This window comes from Budorcas taxicolor, chromosome 25 (assembly GCF_023091745.1).
Source record: "Budorcas taxicolor isolate Tak-1 chromosome 25, Takin1.1, whole genome shotgun sequence".
Classification (NCBI taxonomy): Eukaryota; Metazoa; Chordata; class Mammalia; order Artiodactyla; family Bovidae; genus Budorcas; species Budorcas taxicolor.
In genome coordinates this window covers 23689031-23716719 of record NC_068934.1, presented here as the reverse complement: position 1 = coordinate 23716719, position 27689 = coordinate 23689031, and the positions used below count along the sequence as shown (strand labels likewise).

The following is a 27689-nucleotide window of genomic DNA, read 5'->3' as shown; positions in this document are numbered from 1 at the left end:
GTAATGTACAAAATGACTGGTACATAATCACCAATTAATTGGAAGAGTTGGTTTCAAATGTGTGACCTGACTCCTGCATTCATTGCTACTTTTTGTTGGGAAGAATTAGAGGAAAAAGACTAGGAAGATGAGAGAGGCTTCTAGGCAGGAGCACCATAGGGTCATACATGTTACCCAGGAGTAATGAAGAAGTAATTAAGGTCTGTGGTAGCTGACTTGGAATCTAGATAGCATAATTTAGGATCATTTCCACAAATGTCAAAGGAGGAATAATTATTCATAAGTCAATGTTTTGACTGAGGCTACAATTGGTAGAACAAAGATAAAAAAAAATCTTATAATGAACTAGTTTCTAGAAATATTATTGGAATTCCTTAACATCTTCCACTTTGCACTGTGGCTAAAGAGCCAAGTTTTATACCAATATAGTGCATATAGTCAGTAAGGGAAGATAGGTCATTGTTTCTCATTGTTATTAAAGTCACTATAGTTTTAAAATTCTAGCAAACTAATTATACCATATTCTCTGAATTTCAACTAAAAATGCTGAAAAGGGACCATACAAGATTTTATCCTTGAAAATGAATTGCAATGTCTAGAGGGCAAATTAGTTGAAAGTAGATAAAATCACAGACTAGTATGCTTAAAGAAGACTTTAGGATTTGAGTTGGTACAGTTTAGTGGAAAGAGATGTAGTATACCTTTTGAAAGACCCAACACAATATTTGCTCTAAGAGATACCAGCTATGTGACCACTTAGCCATCTCTGTAACTTAGTTCTTCTTTTGTAGACTGAAAATAACTATTTCCATCCTGCAATTATATGACATGACTTGCGAAAAAGAACTCTGAAAAACTTTGATATATATATATATATATATATATATATATATATATATATACATACACACACATTCACACAGAAAATAATAGCAATAAAATTGATTTTATGTCTCTGAGCACATTTTTGAGTACTTAAAGGGGAAATGCCACTTATAGTTACTTTTTTGTGTGCAGCTTACTTCCATAATTCTTTTAAAAAAATGCCTACAATTGAGATGGATTTTTGTGTGAAGAGTAAGTTAATTTATACTGTTATTCTCACCTACAGTAGGAGTCAAGCCTACCAATTAGTAGCCTACCACCAGTTTTATATATACTGCTGTGTTCCTCCTCATCACTTGCATGAGGACAGTGTCTTTAAGTCACTGTCAACATTTATAGCACCAGTGTGCAAAAAACCCTGGTGCAGAGCAGACTTTTGGTTAAAATATGTTGTCATCTGAAAGATATTTGAAGGGCTTGGCAGTAGATTAATCAATGAAGACAAATGACCTGACAGACAAATGGCTAATGTTTTCAAATACAAATACTTTAAAGACTGTCACAAGAAAAATCAAGTAGACTTTCCTTGAGTGATTTCAGAACTGGGTACCTAAGTAGAAGTTACTAAATAATATATTTTATTTCAATTTAATGAAGACATTTCTGAAAGAGTTATTCAAAGATGGAATTTGCTGGCTTGTGAAGGAATAGGTTCAGGAAAAGGACTCCAACCAGGGATGTATAGCTATCTGTTTAAGATGCTAAGGTCACCAGAGCTCTGAATGTTAAGGGGGCTACTGGATTTATGTTTTTCTTCCATACTTGACTATCAATGAAAAACAGCAAAATATATGGTGTTTTTCATCAGAATTCATGCCATACCTCAACGGTAGCCTCAAGATGTTTTCTTGTGTGAGCAAAATTGCTGCTAGCCATTAAGGAGGTGAGTTTTTGATTAGGCAAGGCATCCTCTAAGAATTATTTCCTTTTCTTTCAACGTTGGCCCCAGGATCTGGGGGCAGTCTAATTGGCTCAGGATTGCCCTCGTTGCTCACTTGTTCCTACTCAGTGGCTCATCTATTCACAACTTTTCTAAACTACCCAGATCTCAATGGGGTGTCTCCATACTGTTAATGAATTAGCAGTATTTATTACCTCTGGATGGTATAGTTCTTGAGGATCTCCTTAAACCAGTTCAGGGTTGCTACTGAATAATTCAGTAATTAGAGTCTGACAGCTATGGGTTTGAGTCCCAGACTGGCCACTTATTAGCTATATGACAGTGGGCATGCTATTTAACTTACAGGAGCCTCAGCTCCATCATTTCCCAACTAGAGATAAGAACAGATTGTCCTACACAGAGCTCCTTTGCAGAGTAAAGGAGATAAGGCATGTGAACAGCTTGGCACAGTACTTGACACAAAGCAAACACTCAATGATGTTAACTAGTGCTACAGTCAGTGATTATGACTTTCTAATGATCATCTTGGCTAGAGTCTAAAGCTCCCTGCTTTCTCTCTTGCAGACATTGATGAATGTGCCTTAAGAACCCATACCTGTTGGAATGATTCTGCCTGCATCAACCTGGCAGGGGGCTTCGACTGCCTCTGTCCCTCTGGGCCCTCCTGCTCTGGTGACTGCCCCCATGAAGGAGGGCTGAAGCGCAATGGGCAGGTGTGGACTCTGAAAGAAGACAGGTGTTCCGTCTGTTCCTGCAAGGTGAGGCTGGTGTGGTGCAGTGGAAACTGTCACTGTTCTTTCCTTCCCCTTCTGCTCTCCCCATCTGTCTCCAACCAGTTGTTGATTCATAGTTCTCCTGTGCTTCCTGAAAAGGATTCAGTTCTAATCGCCACTACAGCTAATGATGATGCTGGGTGGCAGGCATACTTGCTGGGAATGAGGTAAGGTGTATGTATGGTTGCAGAGAGACTGCTGAACACAGGGGGAGGAGGGCAGAGAAGCCAGTGAGTCCCCCTACTGAGAGCCGGCAGTGCGTTTAAGGTTGGTTGGGTGAGAGCTTTAATGAGCCCTCATCTCCTACTTTTACAGTCTTGCTGATTAAACCTTCTTTTTCCCTGAAATGATCACCTGCATGAACTTGCTCACTATTCTGGTGACATCCAAAAAAGCAAGGCTCATAGGCTTGTAGTGGCCAGAGACAGGTGAACCTCTGACACATTGTGAACTCTGGTAAATGATGTCTTTTTGTTGTGCTCAGTGCTGGGTAATTCCTTACCTTAAGTTGTTTGGAAGTGAGTTTAATGCTTATGAAAATAAAATTCCGTCATCGACTAGTTTTGCTTTATGCTTTGCAAAATGGGCCTATTAAAGTGTTTGATTTCCTGGTGCTTTATTTCTTTTGTTGATCTTGCCTATACAGTTTCGTTTGATATTACACTTTCTGTAGCTCTTACATTGTATTTTTATGTCTGTTTGGATGAGACTGTTTAATCTTTGGCTTTGTGGGCATGGGAACTGTGAGAAGTTACTTGCTTAGTAGCCTTGTAGAGAGCTGGTCTCCTGATGAACTCAGCGTGCTCCCTGGAAACAGAGTAGAAATGAGCCTTGAAAAGTCACCCAGTTCATTCACCTGCCTTAAAGTCTGTCACACGTCCAGACCTGGAGGCACATATTTAGGAAAGCTGTATTACTAAGTGTTTAGATCATTGCTCCATAATGACCATCTTCCTTGTATAGGAACAACTTTATTGTTGTTGCTTAGCAGCTAGATCATGCCAACTCTTTGAGACCCCATGGACTGTAGTCTACTAGGCTCCTCTGTCCATGGGATTTTTCCCAGCAAGAATACTGGGGTGGGTTTTCATTTCCTTCTGCAGTGTACATAAACCTAGTTCCCCATACTTAGACTTAGGTCCATTGCTCCCAGTCATTAAGCACCTCCTATATGCCAAGCATCCTGTAACTTTTTTTTTTTTTCGCTTCCCTCTTTTCCTTTTTGATTTTTTTCCTTTACAATACTGTATTGGTTTTGCCATACATTGACATGAATCCACCACAGGTGTACATGAGTTCCCAACCCTGAACCTCCCTCTCACCTCCCTCCCCATATCATCTCTCTGGGTCATCCCAGTGCACCAGCCCCTAGCATCCTGTATCCTGTATCAAACCTAGACTACCAATTCATTTCTTACATGATTGTATACATGTTTCAATGCCATTCTTCCAAATCACCCCACCCTCTCCCTCTCCCACAGAGTTCAAAAGTCTGTTCTTTACATCTGTGTCTCTTTTGCTGTCTTGCATACAGGGTTATCATTACCATCTTTCTAAATTCCTTATATATATGTTAGTATACTGTATTGGTGTTTTTCTTTCTGGCTTACTTCACTCTGTATAATCGGCTCCAGTTTCATCCACCTCATTAGAACTCATTCAAATGTATTCTTTTTAATGGCTGAGATCAACACTGGGATTTCTTTGGAGGGAATGATGCTAAAGCTGAAACTCCAGTACTTTGGCCACCTCATGCGAAGAGTTGACTCATTGGTAAAGACTCTGATGCTGGGAGGGATTGGGGGGAGGAGGAGAAGGGGACAACGGAGGATGAGATGGCTGGATGGCATCACTGACTCGATGGACATGAGTCTGAGTGAACTCCGGGAGTTAGTGATGGACAGGGAGGCCTGGCGTGCTGCGATTCATGGGGTCACAAGGAGTCGGACATGACTGAGTGAGTGAACTGAACTGAATACTCCATTGTGTATATGTACCACAGCTTTCTTATCCATTCGTCTGCTGATGGACATCTAGGTTGCTTCCATATCCTGGCTATTATAAACAGTGCTATGATGAACATTGGGGTACACGTGTCTCTTTCAATTCTAGTTCCCTAGGTGTGTATGCCCAGCAGTGGGATTGCTGGGTCATAAGGCAGTTCTATTTCCAGTTTTTTAAGGAATCTCCACACTGTTCTCCATAGTGGCTGTATTAGTTTGCATTCCCACCAACAGTGTAGGAGGGTTCCCTTTTCTCCACATCCTCTCCAGCATTTATTGCTTGTAGACTTTTGGATCGCAGCCATTCTGACTGGTTTGAAATGGTACCTCACTGTGGTTTTGATTTGCATTTCTCTGATAATGAGTGATGTTGAGCATCTTTTCATGTGTTTGTTAGCCATCCGTATGTCTTCTTCAGAGAAATGTCTGTTTAGTTCTTTGGCCCATTTTTTGATTGGGTCATTTATTTTTCTGGAATTGAGCTGCATAAGTTGCTTGTATATTTTTGAGATTAGTTGTTTGTCAGTTGCTTCATTTGCTATTATTTTCTCCCATTCTGAAGGCTGTCTTTTCACCTTGCTTATAGTTTCCTTTGTTGTGCAGAAGCTTTTAATTTTAATTAGATCCCATTTGTTTATGTTTGCTTTTATTTCCAGTATTCTGGGAGATGGATCATAGAGGATCCTGCTGTGATTTATGCCGGAGAGTGTTTTGCCTATATTCTCCTCTAGGAGTTTTATAGTTTCTGGTCTTACATTTAGATCTTTAATCCATTTTGAGTTTATTTTTGTGTATGGTGTTAGAAAGTGTTCTAGTTTCATTCTTTTACAAGTGGTTGACCAGTTTTCCCAGCACCACTTGTTAAAGAGATTGTCTTTAATTCATTGTATATTCTTGCCTCCTTTGTCAAAGATAAGGTGTCCATAGGTGTGTTGATTTATCTCTGGGCTTTCTATTTTGTTCCACTGATCTATATTTCTGTCTTTGTGCCAGTACCATACTGTCTTGATGACTGTGGCTTTGTAGTAGAGCCTGAAGTCAGGCAAGTTGATTCCTCCAGTTCCATTCTTCTTTCTCAAGATTGCTTTGGCAATTCAAGGTTTTTTGTATTTCCATACAAATTGTGAAATTATTTGTTCTAGCTCTATGAAAAATACCACTGGTAGCTTGATAGGGATTGCATTGAATCTGTAGATTGCTTTGGGTAGTATACTCATTTTTACTATATTGATTCTTCCAATCCATGAACTTGGTATATTTCTCCATCTATTAGTGTCCTCTTTGATGTCTTTCATCAGTGTTTTATAGTTTTCTATATATAGGTCTTTAGTTTCTTTGGGTAGATATATTCCTAAGTATTTTATTCTTTTCGTTGCAATGGTGAATGGAATTGTTTCCTTAATTTCTTTTTCTACTTTTTCATTATTAGGAATAATAATGTATAGGAATGCAAGAGATTTCTGTGTGTTGATTTTATATCCTGCAACTTTACTATATTTATTGATTAGCTCTAATAATTTTCTGGTGGAGTCTTAGGGTTTTCTCTTTAGAGGATCATGCCATCTGCAAACAGTGAGAGTTTTACTTCTTCTTTTCCAATTTGGATTCCTTTTATTTCTTTTTCTGCTCTGATTGCTGTCGCCAAAACTTCCAGAACTATGTTGAATAGTAGCGGTGAAAGTGGGCACCCTTGTCTTGTTCCTGACTTTAGGGGAAATGCTTTCAATTTTTCACCATTGAGGATAATGTTTGCTGTGGGTTTGTCATATATAGCTTTTATTATGTTGAGGTATGTTCCTTCTATTCCTGCTTTCTGGAGAGTTTTGATCATAAATGGATGTTGAATTTTCAAGGGCTTTCTCTGCATCTATTGAGATAATCATATGGCTTTTATTTTCAATTTGTTAATGTGGTGAATTACATTGATTGATTTGCAGATATTGAAGAATCCTTGCATCCCTGGGATAAAGCCCACTTGGTCATGGTGTATGATCTTTTTAATGTGTTGTTGGATTCTGATTGCTAGAATTTTGTTGAGGATTTTTGCATCTATGTTCATCAGTGATATTGGCCTGTAGTTTTCTTTTCTTATGGCATCTTTGTCAGGTGTTGGTATTAGGGTGATGGTGGCCTCATAGAATGAGTTTGGAAGTTTACCTTCCTCTGCAATTTTCTGGAAGAGTTTGAGTAGGATAGGTGTTAGCTCTTCTCTAAATTTTTGGTAGAATTCAGCTGTGAAGCCGTTGGGACGTGGGCTTTTGTTTGTTGGAAGATATATGATTACATTTTAAATTTCCGTGCTTGTGATGGGTCTGTTAAGATTTTCTAATTCTTCCTGATTCAGTTTTGGAATTTTGTACTTTTCTAAGAATTTGTCCATGGCACCCCACTCCAGTACTCTTGCCTGGAAAATCCCATGGACCGGGGAGCCTGGTAGGCTGCAGTCCCTGTGGTCACGAACAGTCAGACACGACTGAGCGACTTCACTTTGACTTTTCACTTTCATGCATTGGAGAAGGAAATGGCAACCCCCTCCAGTGTTCTTGCCTGGGGAATCCCAGGGACGGGGGAGCCTGGTGGGCTGCCGTCTATGGGGTTGCACAGAGTTGGACACGACTGAAGTGACTTAGCAGCAGCAGCAGCAAGAATTTGTCCATTTCTTCCACGTTGTCCATTTTATTGGCATATAATTGCTGATAGTGGTCTCTTATGATCCTTTGTATTTCTGTGTTGTCTGTTGTGATCTCTCCATTTTCATTTCTAATTTTATTGATTTGATTTTTCTCCCTTTGTTTCTTGATGAGTCTGGCTAATGGTTTGTCAATTTTATTTATCCTTTCAAAGAACCAGCTTTTTGCTTTGTTGATTTTTGCTGTGGTCTCTTGTTTCTTTTGCATTTGTTTCTGCCCTAATTTTTAAGATTTCTTTACTTCTACTAACCCTGGGGTTCTCCATTTCTTCCTTTTCTAGTTGCTTTAGGTGTAGAGTTAGGTTATTTATTTGACTTTTTTCTTGTTTCTTGAGGTATGCCTGTATTGCTATGAACACTTAACACTGCTTTTATAGTGTCCCACAGGTTTTGGGTTGTTGTGTTTTCATTTTCATTCGTTTCTATGCATATTTTGATTTCTTCTTTGATTTATTCTGTGATTTGTTGGTTATTCAGCAGCGTGTTGTTCAGGCTCCATATGTTGGAATTTTTAATAGTTTTTCTCCTGTAATTGAGATCTAATCTTAATGCATTATGGTCAGAAAAGATGCCTGGAATGATTTCAATTTTTTTTAATTTATCAAGGCTAGATTTATGGTCCAGGATGTGATCTATCCTGGAGAAGGTTCCATGAGCACTAGAGAAAAAAGGTGAAATTCACTCTTTTAGGGTGAAATGTCCTATAGATACCAATTAGGTCCAACTGGTCTATTGTATTATTTAAAGTTTGTGTTTCTTTGTTAATTTTCTGTTTAGTTGATCTGTCCATAGGTGTGAGTGGGTATTAAAGTCTCCCACTCTTATTGTGTTATTGTTAATTTCCCCTTTCATACTTGTTAGCATTTGTCTTACATATTGTGGTGCTCCTATGTTGGGTGCATATATATTTAGAATTGTTATATCTTCTTCTTGGATTGATCCTTTGATCATTATGTAGTGGCCTTCTTTGTCTCTTTTCACAGCCTTTGTTTTAAAGTCTATTTTATCTGATATGAGTATAGCTACTCCTGCTTTCTTTTGGTCTCTATTTGCATGGAATATCTTTTTCCAGCCCTTCACTTTCAGTCTGTATGTGTCCCTTGTTTTGAAGCGAGTCTCTTGTAGACAACATACATAGGGGTCTTGTTTTTGTATCCATTCAACCAGTCTTTGTCTTTTGGTTGGGGCATTCAACTCATTTACATTTAAGGTAATTATTAATAAGTATGATCCCGTTGCCATTTACTTTATTGTTTGCGGTTCTGGTTTATACACCCTTTTTGTGTTTCCTGTCTAGAGAATATCCTTTAGCAATTGTTGGAGAGCTGGTTTGGTGGTGCTGAATTCTCTCAGCTTTTGCTTGCCTGTAAAGCTTTTGATTTCTCCTTCATATTTGAATGAGATCCTTGCTGGGTACAGTAATCTGGGCTGTAGGTTATTTTCTTTCATCCTTTTAAGTATGTCTTGCCATTCCCTCCTGGCCTGAAGAGTTTCTATTGAAATTCAGCTGTTATCCTTATGGGAATCCCCTTGTGTGTTATTTCTTGTTTTCCCCTTGCTGGTTTTATATTTGTTCTTTATGTTTGATCTTTGTTAATTTGATTAATATGTGTCTTGGGGTGTTTCACCTTGGGTTTATCCTGTTTGGGACTTTCTGGGTTTCTTGGACTTGGGTGATTATTTCCTTCCCCATTTTAGGGAAGTTTTCCCGTATTATCTCCTCAAGTTTTTTCTCATGGTCTTTCTTTTTGTCTTCTTCTTCTGGGACTCCTATAATTCAAATGTTGGAGTGTTTCATATTGTCTTGGAGGTCTCTGAGATTGTTCTCATTTCTTTTAATCTGTTTTTCTTTTTTCCTCTCTGATTCACTTATTTCTACCATTCCATCTTCTATTTCACTAATCCTATCTTCTGCCTCCATTATTCTTTTATTTGTTGCCTCCAGAGTGTTTCTGATCTCATTTATTGCATTATTCATTATATATTGACTCTTTTTTATTTCTTCTAGGTCCTTGTTAAACCTTTCTTGCATCTTCTCAATCCTTGTCTCCAGGCCATTTATCTGTGATTCCATTTTGATTTCAAGATTTTGGATCATTTTCACTGTCATTATTCAGAATTCTTTCTCAGGTAGATTCCCTATCTCTTCCTGTTTGGTTTGGTTTGGTGGGCATTTCTCCTGTTCCTTTACCTGCTGGGTATTCCTCTGTCTCTTCATCTTGGTTATATTGCTGCGTTTGGGGTGGCCTTTCTGTATTCTGGTGGTTTGTGGAGTTCTCTTTATTATGGTGTTTCCTCACTGTGGGTGGGGTTGTATCAGTGGCTTGTCAAGGTTTCTTGGTTAGGGAAGCTTGTGTCAGAGTTCTGGTGGCTGAAGCTGGATTTCTCCTCTCTGGAGTCCAATTAAGTGTCCAGTAATGAGTTATGAGATGTCAACAGTTTTGGAGTAACTTGAGCTGCCTGTATATTGGAGCTCAGGGGTGTGTTTCTGTGTTGCTGGAGAATTTGCATGGTATGTCTTGCTCTGGAACTTGTTGGCCCTTGGGTGGTGCTTGGTTTCAGTGTAGGTATGGAGGCATTTGATGAGCTCCTATCAATTAATGTTTCCTGGAGTCAGGAGTTCTCTGATGGTCTCAGGATTTAGACTTAAGCCTCCTGCTTCTGGTTTTCAGTTTTATTTTTACAGTAGCCTCAAGACTTCTCCATCTATACAGCACTGATGATAAAACATCTAGGTTAGAGATGAAAAGTTTCTCCACATTGAGGGACACCCAGAGAGTTTCACTGAGTTACATGGAGAAGAGAAGGAGGGAGGGAGGAGTTAGAGGTGACTGGAATGAGATGAGGTGGGATCAGAAGAGGAGAGAGCAAGCTAGCCAGTAATCACTTCCTTATGTGTGCTCCACAGTCTGGACCGCTCAGAGATGTTCATGGAGTTATACATAGAAGAGGAGAGGGAGGAAGGAGACAGAGGTGGCCAGGAGAGTAAAAGAGGGAAATGAAAAGGAGAGAGACAGATCCAGCGAGTAACCAGTTCCCTAAGTGTTCTCCACCGTCTGAAACACAGAGAGATTCACGGAGTTGGGTAGAGAAGAGAAGGGGGAGGGAGGAGACAGAGGCCACCTGGTGGAGAAAAAGGAGAGTCCAAAGGAGGAGAGAGCGGTCAAGCCAATAATCTCGCTCTCAAGTAAAAATGGGTATTGAAGATTGGGTTTTTAAACGTACAAAATTGATAACAAATACCAAAAAGCAAAGATTAAAAATCTAGAGTAGAGGTTGGATTTTCAAAAATACAATATTAAAGAAAAGAAGAAAGAAAAAAGTCACAAAAAAATTATTTTTAAAAAAACAACAAAAACCACAAAAAAATATATATATGGTGTTTGCTTTAAGAACTTAAAAATCTTTAAATGTTAAAAAGAAAAAAGGAAAAATCAAAACAAAAAAAAAGAATGATAGTAAAAATAGTGAAAGTATATCTGGGACTTTCTGTGGTGAGCAGGCAGTGTGGGGTCAATTCATTTTCGGCTAGTTCCTTGATCTGGCTTATATTTCTTAAGATCTATACTTCCAAGGCGGTTCCCTCTGTTTTAGCTTCTTCTGTTTGCTGGTCTCTTCAGTGTCTGTTTTCTGCCCTGACACAAGGGGGATGGTGGTGGACACTTTTTTTTTTTTAGGCTCACTTGTTCAGTCACGCTGTGGTGAGGGAGGGATGCTGCAAACAAATAACACTGGCGTGTGCTCGCAGTGTCTCAGCCACGCTGGGCCTGCCCCCACTCATGGCGCACACCACTCAGGCTCTAGGTTGCTCCGCCGGGAACCGTCTGAGGCTGGCCCTGGGCTGCATGCTTCTCCCCGGTCTAAGCCGCTCAGGCTCAGGCACTGAGGTAGTCCTCAGAGGCACAGACTCAGCTGGGCCTGCGTTTTGTGCCCTTCCCAGGTCCAAGCAGCTCAGGTGTTTGGCAAGCATGGTTGCTGCGACTTATTGCCTTTCCCGTCCCTGCTGCTCAGTTTTTTGGGTGTACAACTGGTGCCCCTTCTTAGGCAGATGGTGACTGTCCAGAACCCCAAGAAGTCTTAGTTAGCAAAGAAGCTTGCTTGCATTTTGGAAGTTTCTCTGGGGCTACAATTGCCCCCTTCCGGCCCTTCTGGCTCTGGCTACCTGTCACTGGAGGGGGATGGTCTGCAGCTGGCTAATTCTTTGTTCCGTCCTTTGTTCTGTGCGCAGTCCTGGCGGTGTCTTATGTTAGAGCTTTTCATGTGGTAGCTATCCCACAATCTGGTTTGCTAGCCCAAGTTAGTTCACTCTGGATACGCTTGGGGCATTCCGGCCTGATTCTTAAAAAAACACTGCAGCCCGCGCCTCCCTGCCCAGACCCTGCTTGCTAGTGGCAGATGCAGGCGTCTGCGCTGCTTCTCCGCTGGGGGAGTTTCCGTTGGGCTCGTAATCTGTGGGTTTAAATTATTTATTTATTTTTCCTCCCTGTTATGTTGCCCTCTGTGCTTCGAAGGCTCGCCACAGACTCAGCAGTGAGAGTGTTTCCTGGCTGGAAACTTCTCTCTTTTTAAGACTCCCTTCCTGGGATGGAGCTCCCTCCCTACCTCTTTTGTCTCTTTTCCCCATCTTTTATATTTTTTCCTACCTGTTTTTGAAGACAATGGTCTGCTTTTCTGGATGCCTGATGTCCTCGGCCAGCATTCAGAAGTTGTTTTGTGAAGTTTACTCAGCATGGAAATGTTCTTTTGATGAATTTGTGAGGGAGAAAGTGGTTTTCCCATCCTATTCCTCTACCATCTTAGGACCGCCCCCCTGTAATTTTTTTATTAGTCGTGTATTGTTCAATAGGTTACAAATACTTTTAGTGTGTTATATTTTTCTTTTTTCCTAGCACATTAAAATTATTTATTTTAATCGAAATTTATGATCTTTTCTTCAGCTTTTTATTTTATATTGGAGTATAGCTGATTAACAATGTTTTGATAGTTTCAGGTATGCAGCAAAACAACTCAGCCTTACATGTATCCTTTCTCCCCTAAACTTCCATCCTATCCAGGCTGCCACATAACACTGAACAGAGTTCCCTGTACTATATAGTGCGTCATTATCGGTTATTTATTTTAAATATACCATTATGTATATATTGATCCTAAACTCCCTAATATCCCTTTCCCCGACCCTTCCCTGCTGGTAACCATAAGTTTATTCTCTAAGTCTGTGGGTCTGTTTCTGTTTTGTAAATAAGTTCATATGTATCATTCCTTTTTAGATTCCACGTATAAGGGATAGCATATTTCTATTTGATATTTCTCTTTGTCTGGTTTACTTCACTTGGTATGATCATCTCTAGGTCCATTCATGTTGCTGCAAATTGCATTATTTCATTCTTTTTAATGGCTGAGTCATACTCCATTGTATATAAGTACCACATCTTTTTTATTCATTCCTCTGTCAATATACATTTAGGTCCAAGCATCCTATAATTTACAAACAGTATCCCGTTTGATATAGCATGACTCTGAAAGATAAAGAAACTGAGTTTCCAAGTTTCAGGGCAAGTAATGTGCACTTAATATCACAAGAGATAAATTTGTAAGCTGGGATTTGAAGTTTACTTGTTTGCTCCAAATCTTAGTTTTCTCATTTTGCTACATGTCCTGTAACTCTATATATGACATCTGTTGACATTTATAAAACCAATTAAGTAATCAGTCAACCCAACTGGATTGAGCTCAATGCTCAACTCACTACTATTTTAATGACTATGTAAGGACATTCCCTCAAGCAGACTTCAGGTTATTAAGTACAATATTTAAGCATGTGGCACTGACTCAGAGTAAAAGTTTTTGAGACAGAAAAGATTGTGGGTTAGAGTGGCTGAGAAAGGTTTATGGGAGAGGTTGGCAATTAGGTCCCCATTCAGCCAGCAAAATGAAGATGAATTCCTTTACTAATTCTATTCTAGAAAATATTACGTTACCAAACCTTTGTGGAGGTTCACAACCTGGCCCTGTACTATTTTTAAAGCTTTCTATGTCCCCGATACCTAGAACAAGCAAGGGATTTTAGTTGAGTCTTGACCAACATGAAACCAAAAGTTATTTTTCAGTTGTTTTATTAAAGTCTATGATAAAGCAGGGCACTTACCAATCATTAAAATGTTTCCCAAACCTCATTTATTGGCTGTGCTAATAATCCAACAGACTGAGTTGATTTATGCTGCTCTGACTCCTAAAGTATCTCTGACGACTTTTAGGAATTAGGCTGACATTGCCACAGGAAAGTAACAAACCCTGTCATCTTATTTTGTTAATATAATGTGTCTCCACTATCGCTCCTTTATGAATAAAGTACTGAGCAGAGTTAGTTACATAAGTCTTTTACAAAATGAAAATTACCCGTGAATAGCACAGCTTGCAAGAGGTTGTAGAAGGAAAGATCTGGCTTTAGGAGCTGAACCAAGAAGCCTGAATCAAATTCCATAGATCATCTTCAAAAAATGAACTTATTTGTAATCCACTTTGTTTCCACTATTTTCAGTTGTAAGTATTCTATTCTGATTCGATAAATTTTTCCAGTACTTAAGCATATAGTTGAACTATTATTATGGCATCATCTTAGAGGCTAAGAAGTACAATCAAGGTTAAGTTATGAAATGCTGGCTTTTTAATCATACTCTGGATGTTTCCAATTCAAATAAAAACAAATCACACAAGCAGAATCACAAAAGCCAACCACAGGTCAAGGCATACTGTTGAATGAAGCAAGGTCAGAGTTTCATCCTTGAGAATCAGTACATCAGGTTAGCTAATGTTTCATGTCAACTGAAAAAGAGGCCTTGAAACATATCCACAGCTGAATGGAGTTCAGTGATAAACCTAGGCTAGTACAAATGGATGTGGGTTCTATTTAGGTGAAATGTACCTCCTTGACAGTGACAATGCTTGTGGGCACCTTAAGACCACTAAGTTGATTAGGCACAGAATAATTGCCTAATTTGGGGGGATGCATGTTCCTCCAGATCACAGAAACCCAGAATGAAAAATGGTTCTCTCTTTAGGCTTCATCCCTAAATCTTAAGTTATAGCCCAATTTCTTTTTGTAGATACCCATTTGTGGCTTTTCCTTTCATAAATTTGTCATGGACCTTATGGAGATACCTTTTATTTTCTATCTACACTATGTGGAAAGATAGAGAGGTCTCAAGTTTATTAGTTTCCAGAAAATGTAGCATTTTACTATGAATGGTTACATTTATATTGATAATAATGGAGATGAATGAGGAAATGAATACACAATTAACCACCTGTCATGCTATGGTAGAGTCATGAACAATTTATTTGTCGTGGGAACTTAAGATAAAGAAGTATGCTCTATTCTGAGAGAATGAAGAAAGGAATAGGGAATGAATTCACAGAGTAGGTGACCTTTGAATACATTCTTCAAGGATGAGAAATTTATCCAAGTAGAGATGTGGCAAGTCAACCTGTATGCAAGTCAAGAAGCAACAGTTAGAATTGGACATGGAACAAAAGACTGGTTCCAAATCAGGAAAGGAGTACGTCAAGGCTGTATATTGTTACCCTGCTTATTTAACTTCTATGTAGAGTACATCATGAGAAACACTGGGCTGGAAGAAGCACAAGCTGGAATCAAGATTGCTGGGAGAAATATCAATAACCTCAGATATGCAGATGACACCACCCTTATGGCAGAAAGCAAAGAAGAACTAATGAGCCTCTTGATGAAAGTGAAAGAGGAGAGTGAAAAAGTTGGCTTAAAGCTCAACATTCAGAAAACTAAGATCATGGCATTTGGTCCCATCACCTCATGGCAAATAGATGGGGAAACAGTGGCTGACTTTATTTCCTGGGCTCCAAAATCACTGCAGATGGTGACTGCAGACATGAAATTAAAAGACACTTGCTCCTTGGAAGGGAATTTATGACCATGTTTGACAGCATATTAAAAAACAGAGACATTACGTTGCCAACAAATGTCCATCTAGTCAAGGCTATGGTTTTTCCAGTAGTCATGTATGGATGTTAGAGTTGGTCTATAAAGAAACCTGAGTGCTGAAGAATTGATGCTTTTGACCTGTGGTGTTGGAGAAGACTCTTGAGGGTCCCTTGGACTACAAGGAGATCCAACCAGTCCAACCCAAAGGAGATCAGTCCTGGGTGTTCATTGGAAGGACTGATTTTGAAGCTGAAACTGCAATACTTTAACCACCTGATGCGAATAGCTGACTCATTTGAAAAGACTGTGATGCTGGGAAAGATTGAGGGCAGGAGGAGAAGGAGATGACAGAGGATGAGATGGTTGGATGGTATCCCCAACACAATGGATGTTGGTTTGGGTGGACCCCAGGAGTTGGTGATGTACAGGGAGGCCTGGCTTGCTGCGATTCATGGGGTCAAATGAGTCGGACACGACTGAGCAACTGAACTGAATTGATAATGTTTGGTAAAAGAGGTCCTAGCTAGAGCCGTCAGAGTGGAAAAACTTTAATAGATATCAAAACTGAAAAGGGGGAAGTACAATTGTCTCCATTTGCCAATGACTTGATTTTGCATAGAGAAAATCCTAAGACTCAACCAAAATTTATTGGATCTAATAAATAAATTCAGTAAATGTGAGATTAAAAATTAACACACCAAATTCAGTCATACTTCTATATACTAACAATGGATATTCTGAGAAAGAAATTATTGCGTTTACAATAGAATTAAACACAATAAAATACTTAGGAATAAATTCACCTAAGGAGGTGAAAGAACTCTACTCTGAAATCTACAAAACTCTGATGAAAAAAATTAAAAACACTAATAAAGGAGATATATCCCTTATTCACTAACTGGAAGAATTAATAGTTTTAAAATGTCAATGTTACCAAAAGACATGTTTAGTTTTAATGTGATCCCTAATAAGAATTCAATGGCAGTTTTTACAGAAATGGAAAAAAATACTCCTAAAATTTATATGTAATCTCAGAAGGCCCCCACTGGCATACCACTTACCAGAGTTCAGTGTCAAGCAATCCAGTTTTCAGTTTACTTCATTTTGTGTGTTTTATCTTTCCTTCTTTGAACCTATTATTTGTTCTTTGCCATTTATTGTAAGAATGACTCTAAGAGCCATTCATAGGATTTTATGAACATGGAGAAGACAGGCACAGAGACAGTGGGCATATACTGGACTTAACCTGACATCTACTAGACGCTGGACCGTACACTGAACTTACATGAGATTTGCACTGGACAATACCTTAGAATGTACACTGCAGTATACACTGGGATGTGCCCTTGGACTGTACACCAGATGTGTCCAAATATGCTCCAATGTGTCTAAATATTCACTGATCTCAGAGGTGCACTAGACTGTACACTGGACTGTATCCTACACTATATGCTGAATTTAGAGTGGGCTGTACATTACTGTACCCTGCCTGTACACTGGGCTGTGAAGAAACAAGCACTAGCATGATGTTTTCTAATACATCATGGACACACATCCTTTGAACATATATATGTAACATGCCAGCCTCTAATGATTTCATGATTGTTTCTTCTGATTTTTCCTTGAAGTCCAGGTAGACACAATCAGTCCATTTTTCAAGATGCCAAAAAAGATTAAAGGTGAACTTGCTTACATTGTATTACAATCAAAGAGTGATTGATTCTAAATTATTTAATGTATATAGATCACAAAACCAAAACCCCACAGCTGAACTTGGTATAAATGTATATTTGTCTACCCATAGCTGCTTTCCAAGGAGAAAATCTGGGGAGAAACCCTTGTAAAGAAGTTCTAATCATAGAGTTCAGGGAACATTACTTCTGAATCCCTTGTATTTCTGTCTCTTTATCAATTTTCCCAGATGGCCCCAAAATAAAGCCACGGGGCAACAGATGATATCATAATTCCAAGCAACAATGAAGAGATACTTTCTATTCACATAAAAAAAAGGTGCAAGGATAATTGAATATTCACATGTAAAAATAAAACCCTGCACCACTACTTTACATCATTCACAAAAAAATCAAAATGTATTTAAGACTTGAATGTAAGACCTTAAACCAAGAAACACTTAGAAGGAAAAATAGGAATAAAGTTCCTTGTCATGGTAATGATTTTTATTTTATATGATACCTAAAGCACAAGCAATAAAATTTCAAAAATAAGCAATTTGGACTATATCAAGCTAAAAATTTATGAACAGCAGCAGAAGTCCTCAAAATGAAAATATAACCTACAGGCCGGGAGAAAAATTTGTAAACCATCTATTTGACAATGGGTTAAGATATATAAAGAACTCATACAACTTAATAGCATAAAAATAACCCAACTAAATATGCATAAAGGACCTGACATTTCTCAGAAGATATATGAAAGGCCAACAAGGACATCCCAAGTTTAACATTACTAGTCATTAGGGAAATACACATTAAGAGCACAAAGAGATATCGCCACATGCCTGTTCAAATTGCTATCATCAAAAGGACAGGAGATAAATACTGGCTGGAAATGGAACCTTTGTGCACTGTTCATAGGATTGAGAATTGGTATGATCACTGTGAAAAACAGCATGGAGGATCCCCCAAAAATTAAAAAATAAAATCACCATATGATCCAGGAGTTCTAGTACTGGGAGTATATCCAAAGGAAATGAAAACATGAACTCAAAATAATAAGTTGACCCAGATGTTCATAGAAGCATTATTTACAATAGCTAAAACATAGAAATAATTTAAGTGTTCATAAATGGATGAATGGATGAGGAGTTGTGGTACAGATGAAGAGTTGTAGTATGTAGTTACAATATTATATTATTTAGCCAGAAAAAAAATGAAGAAATCCTACTATTTGCAACAATATGATGGATGGACCTTAATGCGATTATGGTAAGTAAAATAAATCAGACAGAGAAAGCCAAACACTGTATGATTTCAGGTAGAGGTGGTATCAAGAAAGCCCAAACAAATAAATGAAAACATAGAAAAAGAGATCAGACTTGTAGAAGTGGAGGGTGGATGCTAAGTGGATTGAAAGAAGGTGGTCAAAGGGCACAAACTTCTCTAAGACAAGTGAGTGCTGGGGATGTAATGTACAATATGACAACTATAGTTAACATTAATGTCTAATATAAAGGGAACTTATCAAGAAAGTAAATCCTAGTTGTTAACATCTAAAGAACTTTTCACCTTTTTATGCTTTTACTTTTTTTTCCTATCTTTATGAGGAAATGGATGTTAGTGGAAGCAACTGTGGTAATCCTTTCACAAAATATGCATGTCAAACACCAGTATGCTGTAACTCAAATTTATGAAGAGATATAGCCCTCTTATTTCCCCAAAAAATTAGAAAATAATTTTTGACAGCTAACCTGTAATTGAAAAGCCAGAATGAACACAGCTATTGTTCTGAAGCATGTTAAAGTATAAGGGGGCCTATTTGGCATTCTCACATAATTGATGAGATGTGAAATTATTTTGTACTAATTCTGGAGACTTCACTTATTCATTCTTTTAAACAGCATACATGGAGAAATTTAACATTCTGATTGTGTCTCACTGCCTGTTGAACAGTACCTGCTTCCAGAAGAATCTATCCTTGTGTTTAATGTTGTTCATGAATAGCATGTGGTTCCTGAGATGGTCCTTCTGTAGCTGGGGTGGGTAATAGTCTGGTCAGCTGAGTCGACCAAACGGTTTCATGTCACAGCTATTTTTATTCACTTCTGTTAAATCCATAGGGGAGTTATGTGAGGTATGGTTATATGAGCCAAATATGTTAAAATCATTGTATATGAGCTGTAAGTCAATGGTCTATTGAAAACTTCCTAATATCTGGACATTCCTTTGTCCAAACTAGCTGAATTCCCTGACCCAACTCACCTGCCTAACTAGAGTCTTTTGCATGCTATCTATGAACATGTGCAGACATACATGTATGCATGTATATGTAAATGTGTATATATATGTGTGTGTGCATGTGTGTACATATAATCTCTCATCCTCTAATATTTTGAACATTGATTTATTTCTCCTAATAATAGAGTCATGCATACTATTTGAGGTAAAGCATTTTTTAACTTGTTACTTTATTATACATGTAGCCAGTATATCTCCTTTCCATTCTCCATAAAAGAATGTAAAATGTTTAAAGATTTCTACCTTAGCTGGTAATAAACATATCTCAGCAAACTCTGTCTTATGCAGCATTGTCATCCTAAAGTATATGCAGACCTTAAGGGCAGTTCTGTGAAGTTTGCAGATGTCACTAAACTTAAGGATGGAAAACTATGGTGGATGGCAGACATAGCATTTAGAAAACATTGTGGCAGGCCAGAGAAATGAAATGGATCTAACAAGGTGAAATACAATTGGATAAATACCAAGTTTTACACTTGCCTTCAAATAGCAAACCACACAAGGCACAAAAGGACTTAATGATGTTTGGTCTTAATTAATCTCAATACAGGTCAATATTATGACATAACTGAAGTAAGAAAGGAAGTAAATATTGAAATCAGGCTGCATTTTAAAAATGACAGTACTTAAAACAAGATGACTATGAATATCAATTCACTTTGTCTTGGTCAGACCATTACTGAGGAATTATGCTTAGCTCTCTAATTCAGCTACCTCATTTGAGAAATGGTGATAAAATTTTTTAGTCCTTGGAATTATCAGGATTAAAGGTGATAATGCATATAAAAGAGTTGGCACAATGTCTGACATGACATAAATGTTAAATTGATTGTAAATGATGATAACAATTATTGGAAATACTCAAAACTGTTGAAGAAGGTGGCATATATATGAGAGGATGGAAAAGCTATTCCATACAAATGAAAATAAAAAGAAAGCTGGAGCAGCAATACTTATAGCAGACAAAATAGGCTTTAAAATAAGACTGTTAAAAAACACAAAGAAGGATACTACATCATGATCAAGGAATCAATCCAAGAAGATAGAACAATTGTGGAAATATATGCAGTCAACACTGTAGCACCTCAATATATATGAGACAGATGTAACAAACATAAATGAATAAATTAACTGTAATATAATAACAATAGGGGACTTTAACTCCTCACTTACACCAATGGACAGATCACCCAGTCAGAAAATCAGTAAGGAAACACAGGTCTTAAATGGCACATTAGATCAGATAGATTAATTGATATATATAAAACATTCCATTCAAAGAAGAATACACATTTTTTTCAAGTGCACATGGAACATTCTCCAGGATAGATCACATGCTAGGCCACAAATAAGCCTTGGGAAATTTTAAAAAGTTGAAATGATATGAAGCATCTTTTCCATTCATGACACTATGAGATTAGAAATTAACCAGACTCTGCCCTCACTTTCCTGGGAGTACACTGGCCACAGCCACTGCTACAAGACCTGCAAGCAGGCACTAAGCACTGCCCCCAACATCCCAGGAGCACACAAGTGCCCCTGCATTCACACTCCATATCAAGGGGATAATAGCCAGCACATGCTGAGAAAGAGGCAGCAAGCATCCAAACTAAAAGCATTCTCTCAATTCCAAAGGAGATAGCTAAGTAGAAGGCCTTGAACTCACCTCGTATCACAAAAAAAACAAAAGCACAACTAACCATTGAATGACAATTAACAAGACTGGAACCCACAAAATGATGTTTTACATTCAAACAAAAAGAGGCAAAAATGAAATGGTAGGGGGGTACTTTCATGACATAATCAAATCTCATATGTGTTGGGTGGATGACCCAGAAGCTGGAAAATAATATCACAGAGGTTCTCACACAACAGTGAGAGTTTGGATCCCTATATCAAGCTCCCTAGCCAGAGGCTCTGTCATTGAGAAGAGGAATCCCAAGAGCATTTGCTTTTGCAGGTCAGCAGGACTTGAGTGCAGGAGCTCCACAGGACTGGAAGAAACAAAGACTCTGCTCTTGGAGGGCACACAGAAGATTTCACATACATTAGGACCCAGTACAAAGCTAACTCCATAGGAGCCTGGCTGGACCAACCTGCAAGTGTCAAGGAGTTTCCTGATTAGCCATGGCTCACTGAGGAGTGGGAAGACACTTGTGGCAAAGGACCCATGGAATAATGATAAGTGTCAACCATCCCAGAGGCCATCACTTTGGCACCAAGACTTGACCCTGCCCCATTGTGTGCAGGCTCTAGGGCTACCTCTATTTAACTTTCCATATCTATTCTTTCCTTTCTTTCCTCTCAAGATATTTGTTAGTTTTATTTTCATTGCTTTATCCCCCACTTGGCACCTTGCTCTAGCTTTGTTTTCCAGTTTGTGCTTTAGTTAGTTTTGTTCTTAACTGGTAAATATAATTTTTAATTTCCTTTGTTCATGGGGTCAATCTACTGTACTTTGTTTTTGTTGGACTGTTTTGACTTTGCTCATGGGTGTATATGTATATGTGTGTATTACATTATTTTAATTATTATTTATCTGATTTTGTAACTGCCATTTGTCTGGGGTTTATCTTTCGTTTCTCATTTTTGGATATTTGTTTTAATCTCAATGCCATAACAAACCACTTGTGGAATATTCTTTCCTGACCAGAGATCAAGCCCTGAGCCTTTGGAGTGGGAACACTGACTCCAAGACCCTAGACTACCAGAGAACTAACTGTAGGGATTATCAAATAGTGAGAACTCAAACAAAGGAAACCACTTGAATACAAGACCCAGCATCACTCGAACACCAGTAAAACCCTGTGCAGGATGCCTCATCTAAACAACAAGCAAAGCAAAAATACAAAACCAATAATCAGCAGACAGGATTGCCACCTCACTCAACCTTGCCCATTAGAGGAAAAACAAAGAAACAAACAAAAACTCAGCACAAAACTCACCCTATATGAAGCTTACACAAACCACTGGGTCAACCCTAGGAGGTCAGAAACCAAAAAGAAGAAATAATTCAACCTTTTATAAGGAAAGAATTCAACTTCCCTTGAGCCCTGGGAAGAGGAGACCTCAAACACAATGTTTAAAAAAAATAATGAAAAGGCAGAGAAATAATACACAAATGAAGGAACAAGCTAGAAACACAGAAGTCCAAATAAATGAAAAGGAAATAGGCAAACTACCTGAAAAAGAATTTAGAATAATGATACTAAAGATGATCAAAAACCTTGAAAACAAAATAGAGAATATATAAGAATCAATTAAGAAAGACCTAGAAGAATTAAAGAATAAACATACAGAGACAAACAACACAATTACTGACATTAAAAATACTCTAGAAGGAATCAATAGCAGAATATGTGAAGCAGAAAAACAAATCTGTGAGCTTGAAGATGATAAAATGGTGGAAATAACTTCTGAAGAGCAGAATAAAGTAAAAAGAATGAAAAGAAATGAGGATAGTCTCAGACACCTCTGGGACAATATCAAATGCACCAACATTCACAATACAGGGGTCCCAGAAGAAGAGAAAAAGAAAGGGTATAAGAGAATTTTTGGAGAGATAATAGTTGAAAATTTCCCCAACATGGAAAAAGAAATAGTCAATAAAGTCCAAGAGGCAGAAAGAGTCCCATGCAGGAGACACTCAAGGAGAAACATACCAAGATACATACTAATAAAACTAACAAAGACTAAACACACAAAAAAGAATATTAAAAGCAGCAAGGGAGAAGCAACAAGTAACATAGAGGGGAAACCCCATATGCTTAACAGCTGATCTTTCAGCAAAAATGCTGCAGGCCAGAAGGGAATAGCAGGACATATCTAAAGTACTGAAAGGGAAAAATCTGCAAACAAGATTACTGTACCTGGCAAGGATCTCATTCAAAATTGATGAAGAAATAAAAAACTTTTCAGACAAGCAAAAGTTAGATAATTCAGTACCACCAAACCAGCTTTACAACAAATGTTAAAGGGACTTATATAGTCAAGATATACAAGAGAAGAAAAACGACCTGCAAATTCAAACCCAACAATTAAGAAAATATCAATAGGAGCATATATATCAATAATTACTTTTAAGTGGATTAAATGCTCCAACCAAAAGACGCACACTGACTGAATGGATACAAAAACAAGACCCATATATATGCTGTTCAGACCTAAAGACACATATAGACCAAAAGTGAGAGGATGGAAAAATATATTCCATGCAAATAGGAAGCAAAAGAAAGCTGGAGCAGCAATCCTCATATCAGACAAAACAGACCTTAAAGATTACAAGACATAAGGAAGGACATTAGGTAATAATCAATGAATCAATCCAAGAGGAAGACATAACAATTGTAAATATGGCACCCCACTCCAGTACTCCTGCCTGGAAAATCCCATGGACGGAGAAGCCTGGTAGACTGCAGTCTATGGGGTCGCTGAGGATAGGACACGACTGAGCAACTTCACTTTCACTTTTCACTTTCATGCATTGGAGAAGGAAATGGCAACCCATTCCAGTGTTCTTGCCTGGAGAATCCCAGGGATGGGGGAGCCTGGTGGGCTGCCGTCTATGGGGTCACACAGAGTTGGACACAACTGAAGTGACTTAGCAGCAGCAGCAGCATGCACCCAACATAGGAGCACATCGATATATGAGACAAATAGTAACAGACATAAAAAGAGAAATTGACAATATAACAATAATAGTAGGAGACTTAAACACCCCACTCACACTAATGGACAGATCATAAAAAAAATTAATAAGGAAACACAAGTCTTAAAAGATACATTAGATGAGATGGATCTCACTGAGATCTTTAGGACATTCCATCCAAATGCAGAAGAATACACCTTGTCAAGTGCACATGGAACATTCTCCAGGATAGATCACATCTTGGGTCACAAATTGAACCTCAGTTAATTTAAGAAAATTGAAATCATATCAAGCATCTTCTCCAACCTCAATGATATGAAACACAACATCAATTACAAGGAAAAAAGTGTAAGAAAAACAAACACATGGAGATTAAACAACATGTTTCTAAACGTCTACAGGTTACTGAAGAAATCAAAAGGGAAATCAAAAAAAATTCTAGAAACAAATGACAATGAAAACACAACAACCCAAAACCTATGGTATACAGCAAAAGCAGTTCTCAGTGGGAAGTTTATAGCAATATAATTCTACTTCAATAAACAAGAAAAACATTGAATAGACAACTTATCTTTACATCTAAAGCAACTGAACAAAGAACAACAACAAAAAAAAAACCCACCCAAAATTAATAGAAAAGAAGAAATCAAAGATCCAAGAAGAAATAATGAAAAAGAAATGAAAGAAACAATAGTAAATATTAATAAAAGTAAAAGCAGGTTCATTGAGAAGATAAAGAAAATCGACAAACCTTTAGACAGACTCATCAAGAACAAAAGAGAGGAGAATCAAACCAACAAAATTAGAAATGCAAAAGGAGAGGTTACAACAGACAATGCAGAAATACAAAGGATTATAAGAGACTATTATGAACAACTCTAACGCAATAAAATGGATAACCTGGAAGAAATGGAAAGATTCTTAGAAAAGTTCAACCTTCCAAGAGTGACTCAGGAAGAAATAGAAATTATGAACAGCCCAATTACAAGCACTGAATTAAAGCTGTGATCAAAAATCTCCCAAAAAACAAAAGCTCAGGACCAGGTGGCTTCACACAATTCTATCAAACATTGAGAGAAGAGCTAATGCCTATCCTTCAAAAACTCTTTCAAAAAATTGCAAAGGAAAGCTTCCAAACTCATTCTGCAAGGCCACCATAACCCTGATACCAAAACCAGATGAAGACAACACACAAAAAAGAAAACTACAGGCCAATATCACTGATGAACATAGATGCAAAAATCCTCAACAAAATTTTAGCAAACAGAATTCAGCAACCCATCTAAAAGCTTATACACCATGATCAAGTTGGGTTTATTCCATGAATGCAAGGATTCTTCAATATATGCAAATCAATCAATGTTATATACCATATTAACAAATTGAAAAATAAAAACTGTATGATAATCTCAACAGATGCAGAAAAATCCTTTGACAAAATTCAGCACCCATTTGTGATTAAAACTCTTCAAAAATGGGCATAGAAGGAATCTATTTTAACATAGTAAAGGTCATATATGATAAGCCTATAGCAAACATTATTCTCAATGGTGAAAAACTGAAAGCATTCCTCCTAAGATCAGTGACAAGACAAGGCTCTGCACTTTTGCCACTATTATTCAACATAGTTCTGGAATTCCTAGCTATAGCAATCAGAGAAGAAAAACAAATATAAGGAATCCAGATGAGAAAAGAAGTAAAGCTGTCACTGTTTGCAGATGACAAGATATTATACATAGAAAATCCTAAAGATATATCAGAAAATTACTAGAGCTAATCAGTGAATTTAGCAAAGTTTCAGGATACAACATCAATATACAGAAATCACTTGCATTTCTATATACCAACTATAAAAAATCAGAAAGCGAAATTAAGGAATCAATCCCATTCACCATTGCAACAAAAAGAATCAAATATCTAGGAATAAACTCACCTAAGGAGACAAAAAAACTGTACACAGAAAATTATCAGACACTGATGAAAGACATCAAAGACAACATAAACAGATGGAGTGATATTCCATGTTCCTGGGTAGGAAGAATCAGTATTGTGAAAATGACTATACTACCAAACACAATCTACAGATTCAATCAAATTCCGTTCAGTTCAGTCACTCAGTCGTGTCCGACTCTTTGCGACCCCATGAATCACAGCATGCCAGGCCTCCCTGTCCATCACCATCTCCCGGAGTTCACTCAGACTCACGTCCATCGAGTCCATGATGCCATCCAGCCATCTCATCCTCGGTTGTCCCCTTCTCCTCCTGCCCCCAATCCCTCTCAGCATCAGTTTTTTCCAATGAATCAACTCTTCGCATGAGGTGGCCAAAGTACTGGAGTTTCAGCTTTAGCATCAGTCCTTCCAAAGAAATCCCAGGGCTGATCTCCTTCAGAATGGATTGGTTGGATCTCCTTGCAGTCCAAGGGACTCTCAAGAGTCTTCTCCAACACCACAATTCAAAAGCATCAATTCTTTGGCACTCAGCCTTCTTCACAGTCCAACTCTCACATCCATACATGACCACTGGAAAAACCATAGCCTTGACTAGACGGACCTTAGTCAGCAAAGTAATGTCTCTGCTTTTGAATATGCTGTCTAGGTTGGTCATAACTTTTCTTCCAAGGAATAAGCGTCTTTTAATTTCATGGCTGCAGTCACCATCTGCAGTGATTTTGGAGCCCCCCAAAATAAAGTCTGACACTGTTTCCACTGTTTCCCCATCTATTGGCCATGAAGGGATGGGACCAGATGCCATGATCTTCGTTTTCTGAATGTTGAGCTTTAAGCCAACTTTTTCACTCTCCTCTTTCACTTTCATCAACAGGTTTTTAGTTCCTCTTCACTTTCTATCATAAGGGTGGTGTCATCTGCATATCTGAGGTTATTGATATTTCTCCTGGCATCTTGATTCCAGCTTGTATTTCTTCCAGTCCAGCGTTTCTCATGATGTACTCTGCATAGAAGTTAAATAAGCAGGGTGACAATATACAGCCTTGATACACTCCTTTTCCTATTTGGAACCAGTCTGTTGTTCCACATCCTGTTCAAACTGTTGCTTCCTGACCTGCATACAGATTTCTCGAGGCAGGTCAGGTGGTCTGGTATTCCCATCTCTTTCAGAATTTTCCACAGTTTATTGTGATCCACACAGTCAAAGGCTCTGGCATAGTCAATAAAGCAGAAATAGATGTTTTTCTGGAACTCTCTTGCTTTTTCCATGATCCAGCAGATGTTGGCAATTTGATCTCTGGTTCCTCTGCATTTTCTAAAACCAGCTTGAACATCAGGAAGTTCGTGGTTCATATATTGTTGAAGCCTGGCTTGGAGAATTTTGAGCATTACTTTACTAGCGTGTGAGATGAGTGCAATTGTGCGGTAGTTTGAGCATTATTTGGCATTCCCTTTCTTTAGGATTGAAATGAAAACTGATCTTTTCCAGTCCTGTGGCCACTGCTGAGTTTTCCAAATTTGCTGGCATATTGAGTGCAGCACTTTCACAGCATCATCTTTCAGGATTTGAAATAGCTCAACTGGAATTCCATCACCTCCACTAGCTTTGTTCGTAGTGATGCTTTCTAAGGCCCACTTGACTTCACATTCCAGGAAATCTGGCTCTAGACTAGTGATCACACCATCGTGATTATCTTGGTCATGAAGATCTTTTTTGTACAGTTCTTCTATGTATTCTTGCCACCTCTTCTTAATATCTTCTGCTTCTGTTAGGTCCAGACCATTTCTGTCCTTTATCGAGCCCATGTTTGCATGAAATGTTCCCTTGGTATCTCTGATTTTCTTGAAGAGATCTCTAGTCTTTCCCATTCTGTTGTTTTCCTCTATTTCTTTGCATTGATCACTGAAG

The 27689-nt window shown here is 38.2% G+C and overlaps 1 protein-coding gene across 1 annotated transcript in view; it reads left to right on the top strand.

Annotated features, from left to right (window-relative positions):
• Nucleotides 1-27689, top strand: part of NELL1 (neural EGFL like 1) — a 997636-nt gene that overhangs the window by 960428 nt on the left and 9519 nt on the right. Inside the window, exon 16 of the mRNA XM_052662389.1 lies at nt 2351-2544. Within this exon, the coding sequence (XP_052518349.1) occupies nt 2351-2544 (194 nt within the window). The remainder of the gene's footprint in view (nt 1-2350; nt 2545-27689) is intronic.